This window comes from Strix uralensis, chromosome 1, assembly GCF_047716275.1.
Source record: "Strix uralensis isolate ZFMK-TIS-50842 chromosome 1, bStrUra1, whole genome shotgun sequence".
NCBI lineage: Eukaryota > Metazoa > Chordata > Aves > Strigiformes > Strigidae > Strix > Strix uralensis.
Window position 1 is genome coordinate 148,749,573 of NC_133972.1, and position 19,002 is coordinate 148,768,574.

The 19,002-nt window shown below is 40.4% G+C and overlaps 2 protein-coding genes across 15 annotated transcripts in view; one reads left to right on the forward strand and one right to left on the reverse strand.

The window, feature by feature from the left end:
- RAD54B (RAD54 homolog B) overlaps positions 1-2,611 on the reverse strand; it is a 67,687-nt gene extending 65,076 nt beyond the window's left edge. For all 3 annotated transcript variants that reach the window (XR_012630926.1, XM_074884526.1, XM_074884537.1), the window contains exon 1: positions 2,538-2,611. The gene's annotated coding sequence lies outside the window, so the exon portion shown is untranslated. The remainder of the gene's footprint in view (positions 1-2,537) is intronic.
- Positions 2,612-2,831: 220 nt separating this feature from the next.
- Positions 2,832-18,912, forward strand: LOC141950137 (RING finger protein 151-like). Of its 12 annotated transcripts, none has more exons than XM_074884658.1 (9): positions 2,832-2,954; positions 4,877-4,978; positions 5,241-6,371; positions 7,296-7,411; positions 8,356-8,581; positions 9,817-9,956; positions 11,767-11,929; positions 13,070-13,190; positions 14,142-18,912. In XM_074884658.1, the coding sequence occupies exons 5-9, from the start codon at positions 8,376-8,378 to the stop codon at positions 14,376-14,378; spliced, it is 867 nt and encodes a 288-aa protein (XP_074740759.1). In that variant the 5' UTR covers positions 2,832-2,954; positions 4,877-4,978; positions 5,241-6,371; positions 7,296-7,411; positions 8,356-8,375; the 3' UTR covers positions 14,379-18,912. The 12 variants fall into 12 exon arrangements, with proteins under 12 accessions (XP_074740759.1, XP_074740702.1, XP_074740740.1 ...); XM_074884593.1 differs by lacking the exon at positions 2,832-2,954 and adding exons at positions 2,970-3,205; positions 3,282-3,449 and having other exon boundaries at positions 4,877-6,371; XM_074884635.1 differs by lacking the exon at positions 2,832-2,954 and adding an exon at positions 2,970-3,205.
- Positions 18,913-19,002: the final 90 nt, after the last annotated feature.

Consider the following 19,002-nt stretch of genomic DNA (forward strand, 5'->3'; position numbering starts at 1 on the left):
GTTGCAACAGCCATTGCGTTTCTGCATTTTTTTGACGCTACTCTGCACTCCAGTGGCTTACTAGGGCACAACAACCTTTCTTTCCAAGATTTGCACAGAAGTAGTAACAGAGTACTGTCCAAATACTTTGCGAATATGCAGACACTAACGTGAGTTCTGCTATCTCCTCCACATCTGAACAATTAGCATAACCTTAACAGCAAAATGGCCTGAACTACTGTCACTTCCACTGTGGCCATTATTAAAAGTTCAAGGAAGGGTGTCTCTGGCTGTGCCAACAGCAGTTCACATAAGTTAGGCCTACTGGACAACAGTGTTCACATATGAACTTTAGTTAACGCTATGCAGTAAGGGAGTAGCTGGGTTATTTTAACAGGAGTACCTGTAGTGTAAACAACTGATAGCCATTGTGAAAGCTGCAAAGGTGGCAAGAACCTTCCAGAGGAGCACACTGCAAGCACCAGTACTGACCACAGTCAGCTTCAGGTGCCACGTGAATGTGAAGAAGTTCTCTCCCCAGCCCTGTAATGCATGGTGACACTTGGGAAGACAACCCAGGACACCCCGCAACTCTACATGAGGACTATGCATAGCATGGCTGAACTGCTACACTAACCCTGCCCACTCCACTTCTAAAGCTTGTCACACCTCCCATGGAACAGGAGAAGTTGTGCAGTTCGTAAATTGCATGTATCTGTGATTAAAGTGTTCTGATTTCCAAATCCATTTGGATTTTGCACTGTCATCTGGTCTTAAACCACAAAACCAGACTCATTAAGAAATCTGCAAATTAGTGAGAAATTTAAAGATATGACTCTTGATAACCCAGTAACTTCAGTCCCATTAAATTTAAGAGCATGTAAGAATAATACCAGTATTACCTATTTGCAACTACAAAAACCATTAGGGGCTTATGGTTTTTAAAATGTAATATTGCTTCCAGCAATACATCTCTCTCTGTCTTCAAAATACAAGGTTTTATGAAACATAATAACACCATAAAATACAAAGAATAATAAATAAAACGTTTACATTTTGTACTTTTACAGTACTATACAGAAAAAAGGCCATTATGCATGCGCAACAAGTGATTGATGCTAGCTGCTTTAGATGGCATCAGAGTAGGCATAGCAAGAGCAAGGAATAGCTCCACATTACAACTAAGTCAACTGACAAGCAAATATGCCCTTTCCTTTGAGACAGTCACCAATATGTTGAATCGCCCTGTACTTGCAGTACCGTCAGGTGTGGTTGCAGGGAAGCAGCTAGAGGCAATAAGAACAGCACTGCTCCTGCCTTTTATTAGCAACCTAGCTCGACCAAATTAAGCGTACGATGAAACCACAGCCTAAAACGTCTCATGAATGCATCTAGTTTTGCAAGCAATTAATTCGGTAGTAGTTTTCTCCTTAAAGGCATCTTAACAGCTGCATTAAAATGAAATACACATACAAATAGTATTTCAAAATTTTACACATTCAACTCAACACAGTATGCATGGTGTCCTGTTGAAGGCAGTTACATTACACATCTTACAATGCCTGCATTGGCACAAACTTAACCGGCTGCTCTAATGAATATCTGAAGAAACATTCCCGGCACAGATGACGAGGCTAAATCTTTTTTTGTAGTCAATTACAAAGATGAGACACAGGATTAACTTTTACTCAGTTAAAATTAAACCATGCAGCGAGGGCATTCCCTGCAATATCAATATTAGTGAAAAATCAATTCAAAGGAGTAGGAACTGTAAGGACTTGGAGCAGGCCCAAAAAGCAATGCTATTCAAATTACTATTACGCGGCCCACCCCGCCTCAGCCGCCCGGTAACGGCCGCGGGGGGAGGGGGTCTCCCTACGGGCAAGTAGAGGGGCTGAGAGCGCCCAGCCAACTCCGCCAACCCCGCGAGGAGAGGCCAGAGAGAGACCCCCGCGAGGAGAGGCCAGAGAGAGACCCCCGCGAGGAGAGGCCAGAGAGAGACCCCCGCGAGGAGAGGCCAGAGAGAGACCCCCGCGAGGAGAGGCCAGAGAGAGACCCCCGCGAGGAGAGGCCAGAGAGAGACCCCCGCGAGGAGAGGCCAGAGAGAGACCCCCGCGAGGAGAGGCCAGAGAGAGACCCCCGCGAGGAGAGGCCAGAGAGAGACCCCCGCGAGGAGAGGCCAGAGAGAGACCCCCGCGAGGAGAGGCCAGAGAGAGACCCCCGCGAGGAGAGGCCAGAGAGAGACCCCCGCGAGGAGAGGCCAGAGAGAGACCCCCGCGAGGAGAGGCCAGAGAGAGACCCCCGCGAGGAGAGGCCAGAGAGAGACCCCCGCGAGGAGAGGCCAGAGAGAGACCCCCGCGAGGAGAGGCCAGAGAGAGACCCCCGCGAGGAGAGGCCAGAGAGAGACCCCCGCGAGGAGAGGCCAGAGAGAGACCCCCGCGAGGAGAGGCCAGAGAGAGACCCCCGCGAGGAGAGGCCAGAGAGAGACCCCCGCGAGGAGAGGCCAGAGACCCCCCGCGGCCGATGACCCAAGCCGGCGCCGCCCGCCGCGGCCATACCTCAGCCACCAGCCCCGCCACCGCCTCGGCACTCAATTGTCCCGCCGCCGGCTCCCGTCGGCCCGCTGGCTGCGCCGCGCATGCGCCCTGCGCAGGCCTCCGCCCGCCGGGTGCGACGCTTCCCGCCGAGGGCGCGTGCTCCGGAGCCGCGCGCCGGGGTGTTACCCCACCTGCGCGTGCGCGACTCCTCCGGCTGGGAAACGCGAAGGTGCGCGTGCGCCCTGCTGGCCCGCGGGGCGGCTGCCGGCGCTGCGAGGAGCGGCGCGTGCGCGAGGCGGCGGTGTCACACACAGCATGGCGGAGAGGCCGTGTTCCCTGCGGCGTGCCGCGCGGCCGTCAAGCAAGAGCGGCCGCCAAGTAAGAGCGGCCGCAAAAGTAACCTCGGTTTTGCGACATCGAGCGGCGGCGGCGGGTGGGGTGAGTGGGTGGCTGCGGCCGCCGTGAGGGCTGCCCGCGGGCTGTGGGCGGCTGGGGGGGCTGTGGGCAGCCGCGGGCAGCCGCGCTGCGGGGGGCAGCGGGACCGGAGCGGATGGCAGTGCGGAGCCCGGCCGTGGGGCGGGAGGCGTTGCGCGGGGACCTTAGCGTTTGTCAGGGGTCATTCGTCATCGGCAGGCCTGGCGCCTGTGCCAGGCTGGTGGCGGCTTTGCCATCCCATCGAGAAGATAACGGTAAGTGTGTGTTAGTTGTTTGCGTCTGCTTAGGTGCAGTTGCTTGGCGTTACGTTGCTCCTCCGGGTGTTTCCAGGCCAGTTTTGTTTTCTGGGACCAAGATCGTTGACCACTCCTGAAGAACCTACCTAGGCGTGACCCGGGGGCCTTCCTCTCACCTGTGCAAAGTGCCCCCCTCCACCCCAGAGCCTCTGAGGGAAGCTCTTCTGTCCTGGGCCTTGCCTCTGTGCAGCGAAGCCTAAAGGTGTTCTGTGAGATGCATATCTTGTATCACTCTGTTTTGAATAGGTTTTGCAGCAGGACAGCAGGTGGAAGTGTTATGTAAAAATGTTCTTTGACAAAGTAGTTCTAGTTTCTTGGGTAAAGCTAAACTTAGGTAGTTTGCCCTGGTAGAGGCATAGGCCTTAAATTAGTTGTCTATCTCATACATCAGTGTAAGCTGGTATTGCTACCCATTATTTTTTTTTCCACTTCTGTTGCCTTTCTCTTACATGAACGTTCCTGAGACTCCACAACGTACCAGTCTGGGGAGCTGAGCTGAGGGGAGTAGCTCTGTAGCAGCCTTAACCACAGGCACTGCCGCTTTTTTTCCTTTCTGCCCTGGCTGCAGTTTCTCATCCCCTGTCTTGCCCCACTTCCACAGTCACTGAAACTTTTGCTGAGCCATCTATAAGAAAATCTAGCCTGGCAAATCTGTTGTAAGCCTAGCAAGTAGTTGTATGGTTAGTTGTCAGAGTCAGTTCAGGAAAGGGCCAAATTAACTGTTCTAACTGATTCAAGGGATGAAGTAGAAGGAGGCTAGGACATTAATTAGTGGATAGATTGGCTTGGGCTACTGTAGGACAACTGCCAAAGGTAAAACTTTTTTTTTTTCCAGTTCAGTCTTAAAACAGGTCAGTCACCCAGTATGATATGTCAAGTGTCTGTAGAAACAGCTTGTACTGTCACAGTTGAAGAAGTGAGTCTGCCTCTGGGCATTAATGCTGGCTTGAAGTGGCTTACAGTGACTGTGACAGAGTGGCATTAAGACAGCCTAAAATATAGCTTCTGTATAGCATGATTTAAAGCACAGCGTATCTTTGTGAAAATAGAAGCTGAAACAATGTTGTGTTTTAATGTCACCTCATCCTGGGGCCGTGCATAGATTGTTTGTTCTTCCAGCCCCGTGGCACTTCCAAAAATGCTGGTTTAGTGATGCACATCTGTAGATCTGTCCTGATTCACTCCAGCCCTTCAGACAGTTATGCTTTCTTTTGTCACATGGAAGCAAAAGAGTTTTTAAAAATCAGAAACTACTGTAGACAAAAAAATGCAAGTCACTAATCTGATCCCAGTGTCCTGATTTTTACAATGGAATAGCTTTGATTAGTGCCAGACATTTAGCAAGCTATGTGATTATGTTGTTGGGAACTACATTCCATCTGTATTCTCCCTCCTATTATATCCACACAAAACCTCTGTTTGAAGGCAGTACAGTACATAGCTCAGGGCTGGTTTTAGGTGCGTGTCTGCCTGGCAAGCAACATGGGATGACAGCTACTAAAACATGACTTAATATCTGTGAAGTCCGGAGGAGATTTTTGCTTGTCAAAAACTATGGGGAGAAATAAAATGTGTGAAATGATGGAAAGCAAGTAGCATGTAACAGTCTGTGTTTTTTCTGCCTTCCAGATTTGGCACCCACAAATTCCAGATGTCCTTGTGGACAGTGTGGCTGGTAATGGCCCAGTGATGGGCAAAATTCTGGACCAGAGAAACCAAAGACAAGGCAAGGTTTGGAAATGTTAGTGGATTGTGGGAAGGCAGCAATAAATAACATAGTTTCTGGGTGCAAAGAAAAAAGGAGTGTGACAATTGGTGAATTGTGATAGAAATAGAAGAAGAGGTTTTGAGGCCAAGTCAAGAAGAGAGAAATTTCTGGGGAAGGGCAGAAGTTGAAAATTATATCGTTTTGTGGTGGAAGGACTGAATAAAGTGATCTGTGAGTGCATGGCATTCATCTGATGCTCTCCCTCTGCTTATCTGTTGAGTAAAGTGCATCTTTTGAAGTTGGCAGAAGATAAAACATCTCTGGTTCTTCAGGTCAGGAAGTTCCTACTGGAAGAGGTCTGGGACTTCAGTGACAGCTGTTGTAGGGCTCAGACTCAAAGCCACAAGGATTCTGGCACTGTGCGGGATGGTGCTGCTCCAACATCAGTCTTGAAAACATACTGAAGTTCTCATCAGAAACCCCCTTGATTGTATTTTTTACCTCAAAGTTCCCATCCACTCTCCATTTGAACTCTGGTTTTGGTTGAGGCTTTATATATTTGTTGCGCATCATTTTTCTGTCAAGCACAAATAAAGTTTTTGTTTCCCACTTGATAAAAATACTCTTTCCTGTATTCTGATAGACTTCAAACTGCTAAAATATGCTGGAGTGTCTTGAAGACTTAGTGCTTGGGGACCAGCAATATGTGTGCAAAATGTAGGTTACAGCATCCACAATTCCAGTAGAGCAGAAACCCCAGGACAGCAAAAATACTCAGTTTTGTTGATGTATCTTGTATCTCTATGAAAGTTTTCTAAAAGCTGAATCCTCTGGGATCCACCAAGCCAAATCAAAATTTTAGGCTCACAATTCAAATTATAGAATGTATATATGCTATTTAACAATCCTCTACCATAAACATAATATATGTTTCAATGCTTTCATTGGTTTTGGGAACTAGTACTTGACTTCACATTCTGCTACTGATAATTAGCATTGTTCATCACATTTTAAACTTTCCATTGTGGTCCTTGTTTTCCTTAAAATCACAGCTTTGTGCAAACATAATGCTCATTTTGTTCATGCTGAACTAGCAAAGTCCTGAATTTCCTGTCTTTGCAGGAGACCTGGAAAAACATGCAAGGAAACAACAGTCTAAAAAGAATTGTTTATCTTCATAATACAGTATTTTCTTGAGCAGACTCTTTTAAGACATAGAATGTCCATGCTGTGGCCGAAGGAGTAGCATAACCCAGAAACCTGCAAGTTTAGCTTCCCTGTGCTGTTGATGACAGTGTAGCCACAGAAGCACAAAGCTAAATGCAGTCTGTGAAATCTGCTTGGGACCTTGTCAGGAGTCTGTGTGGATTGCACTCCCTGCTGCTGTGGCAATGCTGTCACCAGGTCACCCAGCTAGTAGGTGTCCCAGCTAATCTGGAGCTAGCTCAGGCATCTCTGCAAACCCTGCGGTAAACATGCCAGTAGAAACAAAACAATATGGAAACTGTGTAGCAGATGTGTTTTGTATTTAGGTAGTATGCATGCTTGCTGGAGTTATGTATGCTTTCATTACAGGGTCTGTTAATTTTAATCTTAGCAAAAACCCTTTTAACAGAAGCACCGTTCATAATCAGTGAAGATATGCTTTGATACTCAGATATATAAGATCTTCCAAATTCCAGCTTTATATTGTATTCACGAAAAGGAATTGCAAATATCTTTTTTCCCTTTAGAGCAAAATTTGTTATTAGTCCTTAGAGATCCTTACTGTTCTTACACAGTTCTAATTGAGATTGAGATTCTCTTTGAATGTCATATTGCAATTGCTAGATACCAATTTAAGGGATTTAAGTGATGACATCCTTTTTAATTTTTTAAGTGAGCAGCCTTGCTTGTGCTACACATCAGAGCAATGTTATTTGTCAATACAATGAACTTGACTGTGACAGTTTTGTTTTTAAAATGAACTGCATGTCATGCCTGGATTAAACCAGGTTAGATAAACTTTCATCTTTTTAAGGCATGTAACTTTACCAGATTTCAGTTGCTACTTTTCAATAATATTGAATGCTGTTATCTTCAATCTTACAAACAAAACTGTAAGGCTTCAAAATTAAATGTGATAAGTATCTGCATCAGTAATAACTGATATGATTTCCCCCCCCCCATCTAGTCAGATCTCTTGTGTTGAGTTGTAGGTCTTCCAGTGTCTTGCTTTGGAAAGCTTTGTTTTAATGGGCTGTTAGGACAGCATCTATTCAAGCAGCTGGCTGGTTAGACATAGGATTTGGTAACTTAGGAAACAGTAGTGAGCCTTTTTCTTTCTAACTTTTCTCATAGACATAATAAAGCAGTGAAGAGAAACTGGAGGAAGGAAGTATTACCTGCATTACTGATCAGAAAACTTTCTGAAGTATTTGGACAAACTACGTATATATGTAGACAAATCTGAAAAGGTAGGATATTTTCCTTTTCTGTTTTATTTAGAAAACCTCATAACTAATGAAAACCTCTTTCACGAGTCTCAGTGGGGTTACAAAAGTAATTTTGTATGCTAAGGAGGAATGAGAAACCTAAAACACATTCTTTTAAGCGAGTTCTGCAGAGTCTTACCAAATTCTACTAGGCTTTTCACGATAGAATTTTGATGAAGACAGGTTGTTTGTTAGTTCTTCTTCACAAAGCTTTCAAATCCATGTAAAGGCTACTCAGTTTTATAAAATAGAGCATGTAGGAGAAGACAGTAGCTCCTCATGATTTCAGGGTTAGCTGTAGTTTTGGCTTCTTCCCAAACATTCTGTATTTCTCTAGGCATGTGGAGATTTCATGCTGTTCACCATGGAATGGAAGTCTACAATGAGTAGAGAATCTTAGCCTTTCTTTTTTTCAGTATGAAAGCAGCATATTAAGTGATACGCAGTTCATAAATACAAAATCTGCTAGCTGAAACTGCCACAGCTATTCTCTGTAAGGACACTGTTTTGTAAGTTTGTTAGGCATTATATAAAAGGCATTCAAATGGAAAGCAAACATTTGCATTTGAACTTCTATGATGTTTCTGCTTCAGGCAGAATTCAAGTAAATAGAAACTATGTTTCACAGTGGCTGCTAGAACTATGTTCAGTTAACAGAGTTCAGAACAAGCACAGCTCTGTTGAAGTCTTTGCTTTCAGAATTCAGAGAATCTTGATGTAAAACTGGGATTCTGGCATCCAGCAGTACAATCCTCAAATTCTTACTTAAAAAAGTCTCCAAAGTACATGTTTGCATTCTCACCTGTGAAGTTCTTTATGCATGTTAAGTTCTCCATGTTTCTAGAATTGCTTCCAGGCCTTTTTGTGGATCTAGCCATACAGACTCAGGACGAAGACTGCTTTATTTCTCTGGGTTGTTTTAATAGCTCGGAAGTGTGCAGAGAGCATGGGTTATGATATTGAGCGTTTCGTTGGCTACGTTAATGAAGGGCTGTTATGCTCCATCTGCCGTGATGTGTTAGAAGATCCATTACAGGCTCCTTGTGAACACGCTTTCTGTACTGCTTGTATACATGGATGGCTTGTTCATCACAGTAACTGCCCTGAAGACAGACAAATGATTGACGTATCTTTGCTACGACCTCTCTACAGGTATACAATAATCTTGCTGTATGTTGAAATTACATGAATTTAGGATTTCTCAACTCTGCTTACACAGCTTCATCTCTTGTCATTTACTGTCACTCAAATTGTCTTTTTCCAATATGCCTCCAGCAGAAACTGATCAGTTGCATGAAAGCATTAGCATTTTGTATTTAATAACTTCTAAGGTATTAAGATTTCAAAATAGAAAGAACTCTTAGTTTGTTCTCCACCTTTTTATATCTTCAGTGCTGATTCTAGATATCTGTCTGGATATTATTCTGAATACCTCCTACAGCACCAAAACTTTCCAGTACTTTTTTAGAGAAAGCAGGCAAAGCAACTCTTGAAAACAGTCACTAAACACTGTATATCTTTTGTTTTGCTTTTCAGTCTTACCTAGATACTGTAGTGGAGTTTGTAATGAATAATTCCTGTAGATATGAACCAAACTTGTCTCCTTCAGATCCTTTTTTGAAAAGGTCTGTAGCCATAAGAATATTTGTATTGAGCCACCTTGTCATGTAAAGCAGGTTGTTTTCACAAGTGTCTTCCATAATTGGTCAGGCAGTTGGACTAGATGGTCAATGCAGGTCCTTTCCAGCTGAACTATTCTGTTCTGTTCTGTTCTGTTCTGTTCCTGCTATTGCCAGCACTCAGAGTTTCAGGAGTAGACACTGCTTGCTGTTTAACCCCTGCATTGTCTAATCTTGCTCAGATTGACAGTTTAAACCTTCAGCCACAGATGTTAAATTAACTCCATTAGTGCTCCCAGTATTTTTGTCACTAATAAGATTTCCTTGTCTGGAAAGTTGCAATATAGCGCAGGCAGAACTCTAGAGTTTAATTTATAGATTGTTTTGTCTGTACTCACTGTCGTCATTTTGGTTTGGCCTGTTTAGAAACACAAAACTTAAATAATGAATGATTAGCCCTAGTGTTTTTTATTGGTAATATTTGCTGAGCTAGTGAAAGGTCACGGTTAAAAATTTATTGAAAAATAAAGATTTGATTTGCCAATTTAATTCCGGAGAGTGAATTTTCTGTTAACATTGTTTCTTTTAAGCCTGTTCTTTTCTGATATGGTCACTTGAATTCTAAAAAAATAATAAAAATTAAACTGATTATTCACAATTTTTCCTAATGGAGATTAGAAGCTTACTTTCTTTTCCCAAAAGTTGAAAATACAAATTTTTCAATAGCGTTCCCAGATTTAAGAATAAATTTTTTTTTTTTTCACATAGATATATGAAAAATGATTTAAACCGTCTTCAGCTACATTGCAAAAACAGAGAGCATGGCTGTGAAATGGTTTGTTCTCTGGAGTCTATAGACAGGCATGAAAGGGAGTGTGAATACAGTCAGATACCTTGCTCCAATGCTGGTGAGTAACATTCAAAGAAGTTGAATCCCTTATATTCAGAAAACGTGTTTGTCATCTTTCTGTGAACAGAATGGCAATAATGGCCATTATTTCCAAACAGAAATTCAAAGCTTTTTCATGATCTACTCTTTACAGCAGTGCTTTTGAATAAAATGTATTGCCAATTATGGCAATCATTAGCAACAATTTGTTATCCAAGAACTGACCAAAATGAAGGAGTGTGATGGACTTCAAATTTATGAAAATATAGTAGTGCATTTGTTTTGCTTTCTGTCAAGTTATGAGTTCGTCTTTCAATTTTGACTGCTCGTTTTGATGTTTGAATCGATGTAATAGCACCTACAGAATGCTTATGGGTTGGAATTTATTTATAAAACAGCTGGTTGCCTGGTGCATGTGCAGCTTCTCACTCTGTCTTGTGGTTTTAACAAAAACATATCTTGGAAATAAGAATTTTTTTAAGTCAAATTCTGGTTAGAATTGTTGTGTTCATGTTAAGGTTTTTTTATTTAAAACAATCCTACACCTCCCAAGGAAGAAACATACTGCTAAAAAGGAACATACTGTTCAAATTTCCCAGTCAGTTTTATATGAAATGTTGTATGTTCCTAGACAAAGTTGATTTCTAATTAATGATGCTAAGGGCATAGTCAAGTCTGCCATTGTAATTAACTATAAGAAGATTAAGATGATGGAATTGCTCCACTGGAAGTTATAATTTCTCAGCAGTAAGTGACTCCTGCAGATGCTTCAGATAAACCTGTTTTACTTTCTACCGAAACAGTAGCATTTATAGAGTGACCACACCTTACCTCTGATGTCTTGGTGTTCAGGGTGTGAGGGCTCTTACATCTCTTGAACTCTTTCTTAAGAATACATTGGAGTGTATTTAGAGTACCTCAATTACAAATCATTATATTTATTAGTAAAGCTCTTCTAGAGGGCTGTCTTTTGTAATTTTCTGGTATGGTTTGTTGGCAAGTTTCGTTGCTCCATTGTTCCAGTTTCCTTACATCAATTTTGTCTTCAAATTAAATGCAAGTATGTATTACAGCAAACGGCGCCTCAAAGATTAAACGTTAAGACTACAAACTTCAAGTTTAGAGTGATAAATGTAGCAATAATTTATATAGTGGTCATTTTTGGTTCTCTACATTTTACTTTTAATCACACCAGATTTGTAATGTTTGTATCGTAGAATTTCTGTGGAAATGTTTCTGGTTTTGCATCAGTTATTAAATGTTCATAAATAAATGTTCTCATTTATTTATGCGGCCTAGTATATTATACACAAGACCAACCACTTGTCAGGAGAACAAGGTGACATTCCATCTTGCCCACATCTTTCTTACTACATGTCTTTGGACCTTTTTTCTTAAATTTGATAACCTAATTTTTTTTACACGTGTGCATTCTTCTTCAATTCCAGTCACTGCAATCTTGGTGGAAGCACAGGCAAACTGCTAGAGTCTTAGCTTGGCATCAATGTTGTCATTATGGAAGTTGCTTTAATGCCAGACCAGTAGTAGGAGACTTTACAGAAAATACCTACTTTCAGTTTTTTATTATTTTCAGTTAATGGATAAATAATAAGATTTTTTAAAGAGTGTTTTATTACTAATTATGTGTCTTGTAACTACCATATTTTATGTTCTAAAGAAATCACTTTTTTCATTGCTTTAACAGCTTGACAGTTGCTTAGCTCAGGATATTGCAGCTTGCTTGCTTGAGTGTTTTTGTTTGGAATTAATTAAAATGCTTTTGTTAGTTGTAAACGACTGGTTTACCTTACTGTTTGTTCCCTGTTCAGGCTGTACAGTTCAGATTGAACGACGTAACTTAGATGGTCACCTGGCAGTGTGTGAATACCGGAGCCGTGAATGCCCCAATGGTTGTGGTTACACCATTCTCAGTGCAGAAGACACGCAACATAATTGTGTAGCAGAGCTAAGAACTGAGCTAGAACTGCTTCGGTACAAATCTTCTGTTTCTTTGATGTTTGTGTTAGTCTGGGCCTAAAATCACTGCATAAAGCACTTCAAATATTAGCGCTGGGTTCTGATATGTTTTAGTCTTGATACTGGATGCTAATGGGCCAGAGTATTATTATGTGTCAGCATAGACTTTAAATTCTTACTGTGTTGACTCTTTTTGTATACCTAAGAAAACTGGACTGAAGCTGGCAATTTCATTTTTCCATTGGCCTCTTATAGACCCAGAATCACACTGTTTAATAATTATATTTAGTTTATATTTTTACAGATCCAAAAGATAAAAATCCTCTAATTATTTTGGCAGGTACAGACTGATAGATTAAACCTCTGAGGATCTGATTTTCCGTTTTTATTAAAATCCTGACAGATTAATAACAGTTGGTGAATATGACTCTTCTTACTGACATCCTCTTTTTCCTCTTATATATGTTTCTGTAGCTTTCCCTTTCCAAGGTTCCAGTTGGACTTGTTATCTCCCCATGCTCTGTCCCATTTCTGTCTTTCAACTCACTAAGTCTTGTGCTGTGAACATTGCTGTGAAGTCAGGCTCAAATCTCATTTAAATGCATTGAGACACAAGGGATTCTGCTACCCAGTTTCTGAACTCAAAAGATTAATGTAGTAACAGCTAGTTTTTGGCTGTGAAGCTGTGTGAATAATTAGGTTATAATAGTTTACTGCATACTATCGCTTAGTGTCCACCGTAAAAGTGACAAGATTACATGTTTAGCAGTACTATAGTATTCACTTTTTATCTTGACTGCATGTGTTTAGTAATACTAAGCAAGCACATACTATAGGTAAAAGGCAGTAAATCATTTAAAATCATAAATGCATGTTCTTGAGGAATATGGATACATACTCCATTCAGGAATATGATACAGTTGTTCCCTATATAGGCTGTGCATGGTCACTTTAGTGCCCCCTAGGCACAGTGCACTTTTTCATGCTAGTTTTATTTAAATTAATAAATAGTACTATCATGCCTCTAGAGGGGTGTCCTGTAGAGTATGATGGGAATCAGATCAGACTGTTTGGCTACAAGAAGGCTTTCTGGAATTTGAAAATAATTTTTTTTCCACTTTTATAAGACTTAACAAGGAGAAATAAACTTTTTAGGTCAGAAATGATCTGCAGAGTGGAGGAGGCAAAACATGAGATGGAGTCAAGGTTAGATTCACAGAGAAGGCATATGGTCCAAAAAGAGAGTATCCTGCAAAATGAAATTGAAGAACTAAAGGTAAATAAGATAATTTTATTTTCTTTTTTTTCCTCTCCTAACAGTCTACCTTTTTCTTTTCCCAGTATTTTGTAAATGTAGTCTCACACAGATGAGAATTACATTGAGTATGGGAAGCAAAACAGGTGTCAGTGCAATGCTTTGCCAGGCTAATCAGCTCTGTTGAGAAGCAGGCCGAGTGCTGTATTCATGTGGTGTAACTACTTCAGATTCGTCTGGAGCTAGCCTGGGTACCCCTGTACAAGGACTGCATTGTTCTGTGGGTACACAACATGTCGGCAAACCAGTCTGAAACTCATTTTCAGTGTCTAAGCATAGGGTAGACATGACAAATCAGATTTAATTAAATATCCAGCTCCTTTTTTTGTGCCATCCAAAGTGGCTTAATCCAGTGCTGACACAGAGCCCTACTGCAGACAGTGGTTGTTTACACTGTGGTTCAGCTGTGGTCAAAAGGTTGGAAACCTGCACTGTAGACTTAATCAAGTAACGAGCAAGGCCACCTTATCTTTTCATTCATCCAGTTCTTATTATATCACAGAATAATGATTTTTAAAGTCCAAAGTAATGGATGTGCTTTATAGTTTACATTTCTATTTTTCCTGGATTTGATGTTAAATCCTTGAAGAATGTATCTGAACATAACCGAAACCTTATTTTGGTTGGGGTCTTGAAATAGAAAATGTAAGTATCAACTGGGTAAATCCACTGTTTCTTATTATACTTTATAAGAAACTACTTGCATTTTTAGGAAAACTGTATTGGAATCTTTGAAACAAGACCACCTTAGAAGGTGAATGCTCGATTGTGTCTCTAATTGTTTACATTTGTTCCGCTATCAAAAAATTATTTCAGTGTCGTTTATTCTTTATAATCCATCGCTCTACATGGCCAGTTCAACTTCATACAAAACAGTTTGATTCTTGCAGTAAATTTGCATTTGCATTTCAGAGTCAGATGTCACGAATGATGTCGGATGTACGCTCTCTGATGGCTGCAGAGAGACAGCACCGTCAAGAGCTGGAGCAGGCAGAGCTAGAAAAACGGGAGTTAATGGAGCTGCTGAAAGGGCTGCAGAAGGACTGTCGATTAACTACTACAGAAGGAAGCAGGAAGTCAACAAATTTCCGCCCTGTGACTCGACTAGAGAGTGTAAAACGAAAACCTAGGGAAGTTACAGTTATCTAAACAGGAGTAAGCTCAAAAAAGCATTTTCTTCTAATTTCTCTGACCATCTGTCAAACTTTTCTACTTTCTGTGAAAATATATAATTTCTGATTTATTTGTTTTCTTTTAAAATCTAGCTTACTACTTTATTTCCTCTTGAGGCATAAAAACAAATGGGGGAATTTTCTCTTGGGGAACACTAGGCAATAAAACCGGTAATTGGCAAATACATTTTTAGCTAATGTTTTTATAAAAAGGGGGAAGGAGACTTAACTTATTATCTCTTCAGTGCATCATTTACAGAAGTCTTTCAAGCCTGAAAGCTGGAGCCTTTTAAAGTCCAAGATACTTAAAGGCTGTTTCCTTCCTGGTCCACTATAATCTGTTTAAGTCTAGTTTATGCTTATCCTTGAAACAGAAAGAAAATGTTATCATCAGTAATGACATTTGGGATGTACTTAATTTTGGGAAAAGTCAGTAATAGAAATTAATAGATTTTTGTTTGTTTGTAGTCTGTGGAAGGTCTATTTCAAGGGTGGAAAGAAAGCACTTTAAATTGTAATTCTACTGCTATGTAACAGCTTCAGGTGAGGTTGACTTTTACTTAGAGCTTCTCTAATGTCCCAGGTTGGTAACACACTGAAGAGAGTAATACCAAAGTCCAAGGTAATAGTCATGTAAAACCTTTTAAATAGATGTGTGAGTAATTTGGAGTTTGTGGGAAGGGATCTGCATTTTATTTAAAAATGTGAAGCTTTTATATGTGAAAGTATCAACTATTTCTACAGGGTCCTTTAAGCTTAAGACCAGCCCATTCAATACTCAGTGTCTTTAAAGCATATATATATATACACCTAGAGTATCCTTAATTTTCTTTTGGCAGGTTTAAGGCTACGTGAACATTAATATCCACAACAGATGAATATTTGCACAGTCACTTGGACTTCAGATATCTTTATTAGTACTCAAGTTTGCGATTGTGTAAGAGCTAGGATTTTTTAACAGACCCACAAACACTGAATCAAGGGGGCATTTACCTGTAAGGACTGCAAGAGAAATCTGTACAGTTCAAAGACTTTTCTCTAAACTTCTCACACAGCCTGTTCGTGTTGTTTTCAGTGGTATAACTAAGCCATATTCTGTCTGTTGCAGCTCTTCAGCGGAGTAACTAGGGAAGAACCTGGCCTCCTGTTTGCTGAATGTGCTAAATCAATTTTGAACTTTCAGGAAAATGTGTGCAGGTGCAACAATCTGAATAAGCTAATTTTATAGTTTAGAAAGCAAATATATTACCGTGCATGCCTTGCTGTCACTCAGAGCAACACTTTTATGGCTAACAGTATAACCAAAGAGAGAGGCAGAAACCTTCGTTAGCACATACACTATGTTATGAAGACTTGCAGTCAGAGCTGTCTTAATTTCAGGCATTAATAAATCCTTCTAAGATGCTGTTTCTTTAGTACCACTGAAGCGGACGTGAACATGTTCAGGTCTTGTGCATTTAAAAACTGACAGAAATAACTCTTTTGTAAAAGTTTCTTTTTTCTGAAAGAAAACATTCATAGCAAGAGTTATGTCCAGATGTTTACTTGTTTTCAGTCCTTATATTCTAGATTAAATTACAGTCATTTACAGTATTTAGGTCACTATAGCTGTCTCATCAATTCCTGACATAGCACATCTCTTAAGTAGCCATATTTAACAATCTGAAACAGGAAAACAGTAGCTATAATTTGGGAAGACCTTCATTCACACTAAACATTCAGTGGTCAATTCACATACATCAGTGCGTATTAAAGCTGTAGGTAGAAAGTAAGAATGCTTTTATTATCTTGTGTTCTGAATAAGCAAGCTGTTAAGTGTCTGTGGTCTTCTGTGAGACGATTTCAGCATTCACACTAATTTTGAGGCTTCTTGGCAACACCAGATTTCATGCTATTAGAATCAGTCAGTGCTTTTCTGTGTACTGTAACTGTGTGGTTCTGTGATGTGACTTTATCTACTTTGCTTAATGTGAAAGAACAAAATTACTTCAAAATCTTATAGAACTCACATGAGCTGGATCATCTTTCCCAAGTTCGAGGGCAGTAATGATCACCCAATCTTTTCTGTTCTGACCATGGAAAAAAGCCAGTTATTAGCTCTGTGCTTTCTCCATAATAGGGTCTCTGCATTTGTTTGTTTTAGGAATTTCATCCTCTTATTTATGATTAAATTCCTTCTAGTATAGGAAGTAGGGTTTATTTAATATTTACTTAGCATTTGGTCTGCTGTCTGTCCCCTAAGTAACAGACACGAAACTGCGTGAGAAAATGCACCCTAGGTGGTAAGGAAGGACTTTCTGCTGCATAATCTTTGTAGCTTCTAGTTGCCAGTTCTGGAGGGTCTGAACTTCCAGTGTTGAAATGTAGCGACACTTTGGGCCCAGCTGCTGCTGGAATGGCCTGTCAGCCTGGCTTTCCTTCAGCAGCAAAAACACACTTGCAGAGATACTTCACGTGGGCACACAGTAGCTAATAGCACCAGATCCCTCCAGTAACTTTAAACTTAATCCCATTCCTCTGTGTTGATAACTGTTCTGCACTGCTAATGAACCACTCACAGGATGGCGTATGCTGAAGTATGGTCATCATTTTACCTGTCTTATAATTAACTAGTCTGAAATTAAATAGTCCATTATGTTAATATTTTATCTACTTTAAGCTTTTCCAGTCTCATGTATTACACAGCTCTTAATAGCAGCTGGCAGAAGCAAGAGATTTTTTTCTTTCTTTCAAATAGTCTGTTAATACTTTTTATAAAAACTAAAGGTCCAAATATCATAGTAGATGGTGTAAGTGAAGACATTCACTTGGAAATGCTACTGTGCTAGTCATGATCATATTTAGGATTATATGAGAGACACTGCTAAAAGTGCATTACAGGAGGGCTCCAGCACTGAATTACTGGCATTAGTATTCTCATACTAAATCACACTTTAATCAGTTCCATTTCCTCACAAGTGAAACCGTGCTGAGAGCAAGCGGAACTATTACTCAAGTGGACCAGTAGCCATGTAAACAGTTGTATTTTTTGATGCTTCTAATAGCACTTTGCAGCTAAGAGGGAGAGCAAAGACTGGAGCCAGGAGAGTGGAGAGAAAGAGTAAGTGTGGTCTGACTCTCTTCCTTCAGCCTGAGAGCAACGATGTGGCTTGCCCCAGCCTGTGCCACCAGCTAACTAAACCAGTGTAAACTGCGAGCTTGTGGCGTTACCATTAACGCACCGTTAGAATTAAAAGATTAAATATTTATCTGCAGTTAAGTGGGTACAAAATGTAATAGTACCAAACCTGGGAGATTCACAAACAAAACTCACGAGAGAGGAAGCTGTTAAGTAAAGTATGTGAGACTACAAGGTAGTACAAGGTCTTGAGCAAATCCTTATCATGCATTAAATTGGGTGAAAAGAATAAGGATGTATTTAAAGAAATTAATATTTTAAAGCAAGTGGTAAGTTTGTCTTTGAAAAAAAATCAACATTTACATATTTATCCTGAAGACCCACTCGTGGCCAGTTATGTGCAACTAGTTCCCTTAAACTGATTTTCCACTTGAGAGGTCAAATCAAAGACAAAATACCGTTTCCTCTGTTTCAGTCAGCATTAAAACTACGTTCCCTGTTCTTCTGCACTCCTCCCAAAGCAAAAAATGGTCGGTGGGCTGGGCCAGTATGGACCGTTGCTGCAAGTATTACTTTATTTAGAGCAGGAACAGTAATTTTGGGGAGAGGTTTGGGAAGTTTTAGATGAGTTTCAGAAGGCATGGAACTGACATGTGCATCTGAGTCAGGTGCAGGAGTGGCACAGAAGAATTTTGCTGGACCTCCTAATTAGGGTGGCAGGTTTTAGTTAGTATGATTCTAGTACTAGATTAACAGTCTCATATGAGATAAATGAATTTAGTAGCACACACATACAAAGTTTCTTGTCAGCACAGAAGGGAATGGAATTACCTAGTCAAGCAAAATACCTAATATAATGAAGTATTTTGACTTGCAAGGAATGTTTTAATCTCAAATGTTCCTAAGTGTTTTTAAGAAGTTTAATGTGTTCAGGTGGCAAACAGTTACAAAGATTTATAGAAATGGGTAGCCTTGCAAATGAAATTTTCCATGTGCTGTCCTCTTGGATGTTTCTGGCATGGTGCTTTTCTACAGCCATTTTACTTAGAAGTGCTGGATAGTATTTAAAATGAGCAGTACTAGCCTTGCCTTTCTCCTGTACTGCTTGTCGGATGAAGTATGGTAGGTCAGGGAGATTTTACCACATAGATAGATGCCTTTATAAAGACCTACAATTCTATGCAACTTTCTATTAACAAATAAACATTGAGCTGTCTTCCAGCATTACGGTTCACTGCCAATCTATTTACATTTTCTACCTTTATATACACAAGAAGGATAAAACAGTGCTTAAAAGATCTTAATCTCTAGTCTGTAAAACAGGAACACTATTTGTATCACTTTGAAGTACACTTTGTATAAAAGTTGAACTAATAAAGGGTCTATACTGTAATTAATGAAGTTTGGTTCACTTTTTTTCTGTTACAGAAGTTTTGAGTTCCCTCTTTGTCAGATGAAATGGCAAAATTTAGGTATGCTGGCT